This window comes from Brassica oleracea, chromosome C4 (assembly GCF_000695525.1).
Source record: "Brassica oleracea var. oleracea cultivar TO1000 chromosome C4, BOL, whole genome shotgun sequence".
NCBI lineage: Eukaryota > Viridiplantae > Streptophyta > Magnoliopsida > Brassicales > Brassicaceae > Brassica > Brassica oleracea.
This window is the reverse complement of record NC_027751.1, coordinates 52,382,392-52,393,899: the sequence shown is the minus strand read 5'-3', so window position 1 is coordinate 52,393,899 and position 11,508 is coordinate 52,382,392. Positions and strand designations below refer to the sequence as shown.

Here is an 11,508-nt window from a genome sequence, read left to right as displayed (position 1 = left end):
AAAAAAAAGTTAATAGAAATCGTATATATATTAGTAATATGTATTAAATACAACGAAGTTGAACTAGTCTAGTGGTATTGCAGTTGTTGCTTTGCCTATCCAACCCGGGTTCAACCCTCGAAAAATACAAATCTATGTTTTTTAAGCATAGAATTCGGGTTAAACGGGTACCCGTTCGGTTTCGGGTAAAAACCGGAACCGAACCGATACCCATGGATAATTAACACTAATACCCATCGGATAAATTGCCTAGAACCGAAACCGAACCGAACCGATCCATTTCGGGTCGGTTCCGGTTCGGGTATTCGGTTATGGATAAAAATCCCAGGCCTATTAGGATTGATACCTAAACCTTCTCCTCCATATGGACCAGAAGGTTTCCTGATTTCTCTGACTTGACCTCCACGTCTCTTGACTTTGTCAGTGTACTTGTCCTGCAAACAAAACCAAGGTCCCAAAACATGTCAGCTGAAGCGAATTAACTAACACCGGACAAACTAGCAATCCAAGAGTATTTTACCCTGTAGTTCTTTCTGGGGTTCTTTTTGTCCTTGTTGCGATGTCGAGTCAATCCTCTGTTACTCAAAATCTAGGTTTTGGTGGAGATAATAAAAAAAAAAATAGGAAAGTTTAGAGATGAAACAGAAGATCTTGTTGTATGTGTGTTTGGGGAACATTCTAACCTCTTTTGAAATCAAACGTTTTCCTTCCACACTTTCTGGTAATAATAACAAGTTGGATGATGATTCCCTGAAACAGCATTGCACACATCATATGTAACGGTCTCTGCCAAAGGTTAAAAGTAGTGCATAACATAATCAAATCACACCTTGAATAGATCTCTGCTTTGGCAGCTCGTTTAGCTTCTTTTTCCTGCTTCACTTGTTTGTAAAACTCATCTTCTGAGCCTTGTGATTCAAATACCTCAGTTTCATTCCTACTATCTTCCTCTGATTTCACACCAGCCCCAGCCAAAACTTTGAGCTCAATCTTTCTACGTTTAGCTAACTTGTGGCGTTTTTGAGCTTTATCAGACTTGGAAACAGTAGAACCGAAAACTCCATTGCTTCTTAACTTTCCTTGTAGAGCAGCTCGGAGTTTCAACATTTCCTCACTTATACCTCGACTGTGTCTTGTGTGATTCTAACGGCTGAAGAAGAAACAGGTATAGAGGTCGCATCTTCTTTGACAACATTTTGCACTGTTCCATCAGCAATACTTGTCGCTAGAGACTCTGGTGGAAGCTCGATCTCGTGTTCGTCGATTTCTTTGCGTGTCTTCGTGCTTACGCTACCTCTCTTCCGAAACCCCACTTTACTCCCCATCGTTATGTTTTCCTCTGAGATGCTTCTGAGGTTGTATAAATTAGGGGCTACGAAGAAAGCTGAGTTAGAGAGAGCGCGCGCAGCGTTTAAACCTCTTGCTAGGGTTTTTAGAACTTGTTGTCGCTAAGAAGGCCCATTAGTTTGCTTAAAAGGCCCATTAGTCTGGATATAAAGGCCCACAAGTCCTTTCACACCAAGTTTTATATTTATTTATTATTCTTCTTCTCTTTTATTTACAGCTACCGAATATATTTTGAGTTTTCTCCGACCGGTGGGTGTTCGAAAGCAGACACCATCAGCTTCTCTAGTCTCCGGTTCGTGAATTTTTTGATTCTTACATCTTTTAGGTTTTCAGATAATGGAACGTTGTAGCTCAATCTGATTTTGAAAAATAATTGAATTCTACCATCTCCCTGCATGTTGTAGATTTGTTCAGAATCTTTGATGATCTTACGGTTTTTACGTTTTACCGTCTTATTAGCTTCGAATTCGTTTTGGTTCACTGTGATGTTATTGGATTATTGATATATAGGCAAAGTCAATTTTGCATCAGATCTCTAACTGTTGCCCTTTGTTTGCATTGTGGTTATGTTTTTTTGGTTCTCCTCAGTGATCCAAAACGGAAGAGGAAGTTTCCTTTTCAGTGCTTTGAGGATCTGCAAGAAGTATCCACCTGAGATTTTCAACAATGGTAATTTTTCGATCCCATAGCTATATGAAGAATTGTAAACAGTGTGTCCGTGTGTGTTATGAGTGTTTGCTGGGATTTTTAATTCAGCACTAAATGATGAAGGAACAAACTTTTTTTTATATCTTCTTGTTTGTTGTTTTTTTTTCCAGGTTTTACTACAGTTGGATCCGTTTCTGAATGAACTCACGAGCATGTTCGAGAAAAGCAAAGAGAAAGGTTCTGTGTGGGTTACTTTGAAAAGATGTAAGCTTGACAATCTCATCTGGACCTTCTTTCCAAAAAATCTTAGCTGAAGGATATCTTATCTCATGTATATATTACTTGTTGTGTTAGCATCTTTGAAGTCTAAGCTGCAGAAGAGGAAACTGAGCGCTGCTGGAGAATCCATAGAGTACAGATGCCTTATTCGAGCTACTGATGCTAAGAAAACTATTTCTACTTCGGTATGTGTTCTTCTCATTGATCTCTCAATAATTTATTTTTAGACTAATAATGTCTTTAAGTTCACACTGAAGCTAACTTGTGCCAATGCTTTCGTGTTTTAAGGTTGGTGCCAAGGATCACCAGAGATTTCAAGCATCATATGCTACCATTCTTAAAGCTCACATGACTGCTTTGAAGAAGAGGGAGAGGAAAGACCGGAAGAAATCAACAGAAGCAGACAAGAAAGAAAGCACTTCTTCAACCACTACTAAACCCAAGAAACTTTGATCTCCTCTTTTTTCTTTTATGTAATCTCATTTTGATCTGCAATTGTTGCTTATAAATTGAATTTTGAAAAGATATTGACATTCAAGAACAAGACAATTTATTGAAAAACCTGAAGACGAACCTAAAAAGGAAACCTTAATTATGATTATGAATCTCTTCAAGTAACAAAAGCGAAACTGACAAGGGGTGTTTAATCGAACTGTTGTTCATCAGTCTTTGAGTCGACATAAGCCTTGAGGACTTGCTTGTACTTGTCGGGACTGTCATACCAGGTCGGCGTGTTGATGATCGCCTTCTCTAGCCAGTACTCGTCATACTCTCTCGGCTTCGACATGGTCTCCATGAATCTGTTCCAACCATCCAAGGCTCTGGTCAACCGAACAGTCTTAGGTTTTCCCGAAAGAAACCTGAAGTAATCTCTCGCAAGCTTCATCAACTCCTCCCCATTGATAATGTAAGTGTACTGCCAAAAACATAACACTCGATCAATCAACGCATGATTACTTGTATATTGCTAAGTTTGAAAGTAGTGTTGTTTTTACCAAAAAGATGAAGCCTAAGGTGGCTAAAACCACTTGCAGAGTCTCCTCAGCAATCCCAGCGAAACCACCGTCTTCTCCTCCTCCTCCTGGCCCTTCAGGAAGCTCTCCACCGTTACCACCACCGCCTCCTCCTCCTCCACGAGGAGGAACATTGCCGCCGCTTTCAGTATCATAAAAGTCTTTCTTTTGAATCTGGTCCCGCAACATATCTTCAACTGATTTCTTCCCCATAGCTTTCTCTATTGCTTTCCATGGCGATATCTGATGAAAAAACAAGAGAAATCATTGTCCAGCTACAAGTAAAATCATTCAGACAGAGCAGAACAGAACTAGTTACAAAGCAAAATCATTCAAACAGAGAAGAGCAGAACTAGTTACAAGGCAAAATCATTCAGACAGAACAGAACAGAACTAGTTACAAAGCAAAATCATTCAAACAGAGAAGAAGAGAACTAGTCACAAAGTAAAATCATTCAGAGAGAGAAGAACAGAACTAGTTACAAAGCAAAATGATCATTTCAGACACACAAAAGAACATAACTTTTAATAGTGAGGAAAAGGCATATCTGACCTCGTCACCACCACCATTGGACTTATTATCCTTGCCACCAAACAAGCACACAGCAGAACTCTGCTTCCATTTCCCACTACGCCTGTGACTTAACAGAGTAGACACTGAAGCTGTTGCTCTAATAGGACAGACACCATTAGCTTTAGGTATCCTTGTCACAGGAGAGTGGTAGGATGGTCTAAAACAATTAGCCTGAGTAAAGCTCATCTCTTTTTCCCAACACTTAGTGCATTAACTTTCTGAAGTTAACTGCAAAAATCAAAATTGACCTAAGGAAGTTAGAGCACTGGTTCGGGGATTAAAATGGTAAGAACAATGAGAAGCTCGCTAGGAACTGGAATACAGATTCAAAAACGATGATTTGTACCTTGTAGAAGCCTTAACGGGAACGAGAATTCGAGAGAAAAGGGAAACAATCGCCGGAGAAGACGAAAGAGCAGTGAAGAAGCGAACGGTGAAGCGATCCCTAACGTTTTTTTATCCATCTCCAAAGAGGGACCATTACGTCGTCGTTTTACTTGGGTTGGTGGACCAAACCGGTTCAGTTTGTTGACCTGCTTGCAATTGATTTATCGAGGTTTTCGGTTTAGTTTTGATTTTACAATGTTTTGTGCAATGTTCCAAAGAACGGATAGGCATAACTAGACGCTCAATCTAAACATTAACATAATATTATTTTTATTTTATATATTTATATAATATATTTTAATTTTTAAGTTTAATTATATATTTATATAATATATTTTAATTTTTAAGTTTAGTTATAAAATTATTATGACGACACTTAAGTAGTTGCTTAAACTTAAAATTATCTAAACACCAGTTTTTCCTATCATGTTGCAAAGCTCTTATTCCTCGGAAAATCATTGTATTAGTTGATGTATCTGTGTGTTGAAGATGTATTAAGCTCAAACTTACATTTAAACTTACAACCATCTGGACACCATCCTTCAAAGTCATGCTGCACCTTAAGTTTTTTCTTCCCGTAAAAAAATTGTACTTCTCGTCTTACATGCGTAAAATAGCATTTTCCAATCACATTGCATTCAACAGGATGTATTTGCCTGCCTCTTCATCGTATATTCTAGGCCACCATATGTACGTACCAAATTAATGTCTTAAGATGGAACAAATATTTGAAGTCATGCTGCACCTTAAGTTTTTCTTCCTCAGTAAAAGATTCATAGTTCTCGCTCTACATGCGCAAAATAGCATTTTCCAAACACATTGAATTCGGAAGGATGTACTCTAGAACCTCTATAAATTAATAATCTCTATAAATTAATAAATTTTGACGGTCCCAATTTGGGCCGGTATAAAATATGACACAAATAATAAGATAATAATATTTTCAAAACTTCCATGTAAATATATAGTCTCATTAAAATCATAAATTAATAATCTATCTATATATAATTTTATATAAGTATAAGTTTAACATTATATTGTTGGTTTTATATTCACAATGAAAATAATTTTATTTTCCTTAATATTTTAATATATTCTGATAATATTTAGTTAAATTGTATCGAAAACCACGTAACAATTCCATGAAACATAAAAATATACATCAAATAAGATAATAAAACAATATAAAAGTCAAATTTATAAAATTTAAATATTGTACATTCGGTAAAATTAAATATTTTCTTATTTTATAAATAAAATATTTAGAAATAGAAAAAAATCTAAATAAGGAAACTTTTGTAAATTAATATCTCTATAAATTAATAAAATTTCAAAGTCTCAATATTATTAATTTATAGAGGTTTTACTGTATTTGGCTGCCTCTTCCCCATATATTCTAGGCCACCATACGTACCAAATTAATGTCTTAAAATGGAGCAAATATTCAGGAACATGGTTAGGTGTCGTTCATGGATTTTCAATGTAATTATCCTGAACAAACAACCATATACCATAAAGTATATTAGATCATCAAACCCTTAAACCAAACTGCTCCTGCAATTTTTTATGAAAGATACACTTGTAATGCTTACACTGATGATGTCAATAACTTGTAAACTAAGAAAGTTATCAACCATGAACATTAGTAAATTCCACGAAATTAGTTGAGTTGTATACAACTGCAAATATTCCAGCTGATAATAGAATAACTAGTGTCTTTGTCTTCAATATTGCATGAGTACATTCAATTTTTTGTTCATTCTAGAAATAGTAGATGCAGTTTTTTTTTTAAACTGCACAATTTTTAAGCACATGTCTATATTATTATTCTGAATTTGCTTATTTTTTATTTTCTCCATGATTTTAGGTTATTTATACTATTATTTGAAAAATAAATTTACTTACTTGTCATGTTTTTATTAGTTGTAAAAGCTTATTTGTCATAGTTTCCATGATTTTAGGTTTAATAATTAGTTTTAATAAATAAACTATCTACACTAGTATTTAAGAAATAAATTTTCTTACTTTCAAGTTTTTCATAATTTTAGGCTATCTATCTATACTATTATTTTATATGTGAATTTGCTTATTTGTCATATTTTCATGATTTAAAGTTTAGTCATAGTTCAATAAATAATTTTTCAATTATCTTAGTTTTTAAACAATTAATGTTTTTATTATATCCAGGATAATTATTATTAACGAGTATTATCGATTTAGTTGTATTAGTATTTATAATTGATTTCTTCTGTGTAATACTAATTGATAAAGCCTCATTGGTAAGTGCTACAAGATCTCATCAAATATTAGCAAAAAATTTATAGCCTTTTCATCTTATTTTATTTTAGTAATATTAAATTGTATAGTATTTTTTTATTTATTATTTATAAAAGGAATCTTTTTCTCTTTTATGTCATAGAAGAATTATATAGTGTTATGAGTTTCATTAACATCAACTTATCAATCAAAACTATGAGTCCAAAGAATACAATCTCTTAATTAATAATTTTGCATAATTTTCTCATCATAATTGATCAATCGTCTTGGAGAAGTTCAGTTCAAATTGATCTTTTTAAAACGCAAAGTACTAACGTACAAAGTAGAACATGCATGTTATATTGCAACTGTTTCTATCAATACTTTTTTATTTTGTGTGCCTTGTTAGAGTTAACTCTCAAGAATTTTATGTTAGAAATTTAGAATGGTGCTAAATGAAATAAAAATTTGATAAAAAGTTAAGATATATTTAAAATACTAATATAATGAAACCATGGTCTCAAATCCGAGTTTGAGTATATGATTACGTGGAATCATCGTAAATATTACACTTTCAAGCCCTTTTGTCAAAAAAAAAATATTACACTTTCAGTTTTAAAATTACGATCGAAAGACTGAACTTATTTTCTTAGAAGAAGCACATGAATGTTCTTAAAGAAATAGTAATAAGTTCTTACATCTTGACCAGGCAAAAAAAGAGAGTTTATTCATGTGAGCATGTGACATGCTTGAGTTGACTTTCAATGGATAGGGCCAAGTCAGCGCATTCCAAGGATCCTTAATCATCGCTTAGTAAACCTCTTTATTGTCGTGACTCGCGAAGTAACCCCCTTGATATATTCATATATTGTAAGCAGGTTTAAAATGTTTAACTATCATTACGTGAGAAGCATTAACATTATCATTCCCAAACCATCGCAAAGTCCTTGAAAGTAGAAATCTATGTTTGCTCAAAAATAAAAAGAGTAAATCTATGTAATAATTTACTTGTACGTGCCTATATTCTCAGGAGCCATCATCTCATATACCCATTATGAAAAATATCTTTCAGTAATCTCAATGCCCTTCACCCTTTAATGAAAACATGGAAACCCAATTTTACCCTTGTTGACTTTTCGAATTAATATTAAAAAAAAAAAAAAATTAAAAATTTGAAAATGTAAATTTTGAATTTTTAAAAAAATCTGTATTGAGTTCTAGTCGGGTAGTTGTACCAAGTTCTACTAATTCTACTGTAGTAGTTGTACAGAGTTCTACTAGTTATACTGAAATAGTTATACTGAGTTCTATTAGTTCTACTGAGATAGTTGTACCGAATTCTATTAATTTTATTTAGGTAGTTGTACCGAATTTTAAGTACGGAGATGTTCTAAACTAAAAAGTTTTAGAATATGGGGCCCCAGAAAATATTGTAGTAGTTGGGGCCCTGAGGCCAGTGTTTTTTTTACATATGCTGTATATGCATATTCACCTCTGATATGCATATAGATTTATATTATTATGGATTCAAGTACCTTAAACTTAAATTATTCGTGTTATATAGGTTTGAAAGTTTTCACACAATCGTATCACATACTTTGATTTTATACGTACACCGTAAGTAAGCAATATATACATTCGTCTAATCATCAATATATCATGTATTAATGTTATAAAAAATAATTTAATCATGTCGACTTGAACGTTCTCCACGCAACCTATCGGAAATATATAGTTCCATGTTTTGACATTCTTCAGAAACGAACTGTTTTCATTTTATAAATATTTGGAGGATTCTTAAAGTTAAGTTGACCAGCATACATACCTTAATAAATCTTTTACTCCAATGGCTTTGATCTACTCGTCGAAGAAAAAGTCTTTCACACAAAGTCTATACTGTATTTTTGGATAACAACGTATTAAAGGGATTAATATATAGTAAGTTTTTAACGTTTTGGTCTGGTCAAGGAATGAAAAGTAATATTATTTTTCTTACTATTCCTAATATTTTTTACTATTTATGAGGAATTGTTTTTTCTTTCTATTCCTTTTCATTTTTTCATTATAGAAAAATATATAACAAATTTGTTTCTCACCAAAATTAATAAAAAATGGTTTTTTTTTTCATTTCTCTAATTTTATTCTTCTATATTTTTCTCAATTAATCATTCATAATGTTTTTATACTGGTCACCAGTTAGACATTAAAAAAAAATAACATGGCATGAACCCAACATGGTTGATGTTCTTAACTTGGTCATTTTCATCACCCTCCGTTGTTTCTTTTAACTATGATTTTATTACCATAAACAAAATTATATATGTACAGTTTTTAGTTTGTAATATCTACTAGAAAAAAGTTCTTATACGGAGGTCTCAAGCAATCGTAGAACCTGCAGGAACACATACATTATGTAATAATAACATTTTTAAGCAAAATTTTACGTATGTTAGTCATGTATGATGTAAAATTTCTAGTTTTAGTCAAACAATAATGGATCGAGGCTTCTGATCAATCAGTTTACCTGTAATCTGTATATACGAATGCACATATTTACAATTTTTTTTGTTCTTGTTTAGACATGTCGAGATATAATTATTTTAAAATATTATAGGATGTCGGTTTATTTAAACCGACCCAATTCCATACATTTTTATTTATTTAAAAAAAAAAGATTATCTTCAGTTTCGTCTCTTAGTCTATATTCAAATTATGATCATAGTATTTATCCTTAATCACAACTACAAGAAAAGGAATGGTTCATACCGTATTTATAAAACATATTTAAACTTGACCAAAACAATTCAATATCACCAATTTTACACCATAAATAAGTCCCCATACCCTCATTTCTTCACACAACTCACCCTCCAAAACACTCCATCAAAAAATATCAAAAAAATGGCGTCCCAAAAACCGCTCCTGAAAAACGCTCTCGTCGTTCTCCTCTTCACCTTGACCATCCTAGCAGAAACCGCGTTGTCACAAAACTGCGGTAAAACAGGATGTAAAGGCAACATGTGCTGCAGCAGGTGGGGATATTGTGGCACCACAAACGCCTACTGCGGCACGGGATGCCAGAGTGGACCTTGCAAATCAAAACCTAAACCTACTCCTACTCCCAGCGGTAGCGGCGGTCTAAACGCTGGTCCTCGTGGTACCATAGCAAGCGTTGTCACACCAGCGTTCTTCAACAGCATCATGAGTAAAGTTGGAAATGGTTGCCCAGCCAAAGGCTTCTACACTCGCCAGGCATTCATTGCGGCCGCTCAATCGTTTCCAGCCTACAAAGGAACCGTCGCTAAGCGTGAGATTGCAGCCATGTTGGCTCAGTTCTCTCATGAATCTGGAAGTACGTTGCTCAACATTTACTCTATCGTATTTTATTAGAAAATATTATATAAGAACTTATATTTTCTAAAAAAATATAAATTATAGTTATGCTTGGTTTTGGTCTTGAAACTATATATTTTATAGCTATATATTATCATTTATTACGATTTAAAAATACCCAAATATATATGTAAATACCAATGTTTTTAAAACCGGACCTATCCGATGGTTGGACCGGACTCGACCATGAACCGGTCATATAATCGGGTTGAATCTAAAATTGGTTCGACCATAAACCGGTCAAGTAGTTCGACTGAATTTCAAAGTTATTAAACTGATAAAAACCACTAAAACTATAAAAAAATCTATAAATCATCCATATAAACATAAAATTAATTTATATTTATGATGTTTTATGTTTAAAATTTATTTATATGTTAATTATGTATTATATTTATTAAAATTATTTTTAAATTTATATACTAAAAATATATTAAACCAAATTATTGAAATAGGTTTGAGCCGGTAGAACCATATAAAACTGTGACCCAGAATATTTGTGATTTGGTCTCCGGTCCGGTTTTAAAAACACGGGTAAATACCTTTAGTTTTATCGATCCGTTTGTATTAGAGACTAATTTCGTAGTTGAAGAAATTTATAGAGAACGAAATCGTCCTCATAAAATATAAGGATTTGCTAGCTTTATTCGAAAACAAGTTCGATGATATTTTTTGATACATTATTTTATTAAATGGACATCCACCTCATGTTTTGAAATAAAAATGTCTTTCTTTGGTTATGTAAAGGTTTTTGCTACAAAGAAGAAATAGCTAGAGGAAGGTACTGCTCACCGAGCAAAACGTATCCATGTCAACCGGGCAAGAACTACTACGGTCGTGGTCCCATCCAAATCACATGGAACTACAACTACGGTGCAGCTGGAAAGTTCCTTGGACTTCCTCTCTTGAAGGATCCAGATATGGTGGCTCGTAGCCCAACCGTGGCTTTCAAGTGTGCCATGTGGTTCTGGAACTTGAATGTGCGTCCGGTTTTGAACAGAGGGTTCGGAGCCACCACGAGGAGGATCAACGGTGGTGAGTGCGACGGTGGGCGTCCAGCCGCAGTGCAGAGCAGGGTTAACCATTACTTGGATTTCTGCAAAAAGCTTGGGGTCACTCCTGGAACCAACCTCAAATGTTGAAGATATACTACTCAATGTGGTTGTTAAGTGTGTGTGTGTATGTGTTTCAAAGATTTCATGTGTCGAATAATAAAGAAAATAAGAGACTACAGGTCTTACACTATGTGATGTGTCTTAAGGTAACTAATATTGTGTTGTTTGTACAAGTTATTATCCAGTAACCTTTTTTTGAAACACAGTCATTATCCAGTAAACATATTTCCTTTTTGCACATAAAACACATAGAACACTTTATCCGATTATATTTTATACATCATATGGTTCGATTCAAATTATTTTTTTAGCTCTTCAAGTTTGATAAAAAAAAATATTTTATCCCGAAATATTATCCAAAATATATATAGGAGGCAGACCCAAAAAGAATAAGAAAATGCTGGATTTGAACCACGAAGGTAAATATTTGAGGTTAACCAAAAATTTATAAACTGTGGTAGTCTACTTATAAGCATTACGTTAGTATTTAAAAACT

At 33.5% G+C, this 11,508-nt stretch overlaps 3 protein-coding genes and 1 long non-coding RNA gene across 4 annotated transcripts; 2 read left to right on the top strand and 2 right to left on the bottom strand.

The window, feature by feature from the left end:
• Positions 1 to 339: 339 nt before the first annotated feature.
• On the bottom strand, positions 340 to 752 carry LOC106341261. The gene is made up of 3 exons (XR_001269592.1): positions 684 to 752; positions 521 to 589; positions 340 to 434 (listed from the first exon to the last, which is right to left on the bottom strand). It is a non-coding gene; the product is annotated as an uncharacterized LOC106341261 (long non-coding RNA).
• An 800-nt stretch (positions 753 to 1,552) lies between these two features.
• On the top strand, positions 1,553 to 2,799 carry LOC106337485 (signal recognition particle 14 kDa protein). Its single transcript, XM_013776597.1, has 5 exons — positions 1,553 to 1,639; positions 1,936 to 2,016; positions 2,166 to 2,259; positions 2,350 to 2,459; positions 2,563 to 2,799. The coding sequence occupies exons 2-5, from the start codon at positions 2,014 to 2,016 to the stop codon at positions 2,725 to 2,727; spliced, it is 372 nt and encodes a 123-aa protein (XP_013632051.1). The 5' UTR covers positions 1,553 to 1,639; positions 1,936 to 2,013; the 3' UTR covers positions 2,728 to 2,799.
• On the bottom strand, positions 2,747 to 4,300 carry LOC106337484. Its single transcript, XM_013776595.1, has 4 exons — positions 4,208 to 4,300; positions 3,841 to 4,089; positions 3,270 to 3,530; positions 2,747 to 3,190 (listed from the first exon to the last, which is right to left on the bottom strand). The coding sequence occupies exons 2-4, from the start codon at positions 4,045 to 4,047 to the stop codon at positions 2,918 to 2,920; spliced, it is 741 nt and encodes a 246-aa protein (XP_013632049.1). The 5' UTR covers positions 4,048 to 4,089; positions 4,208 to 4,300; the 3' UTR covers positions 2,747 to 2,917.
• Positions 4,301 to 9,380: 5,080 nt separating this feature from the next.
• On the top strand, positions 9,381 to 11,200 carry LOC106340333 (basic endochitinase CHB4-like). Its single transcript, XM_013779217.1, has 2 exons — positions 9,381 to 9,856; positions 10,645 to 11,200. Exons 1-2 carry the CDS (start codon positions 9,406 to 9,408, stop codon positions 11,037 to 11,039), a joined length of 846 nt encoding a protein of 281 aa, XP_013634671.1. The 5' UTR covers positions 9,381 to 9,405; the 3' UTR covers positions 11,040 to 11,200.
• The last annotated feature ends 308 nt before the right edge of the window (positions 11,201 to 11,508 follow it).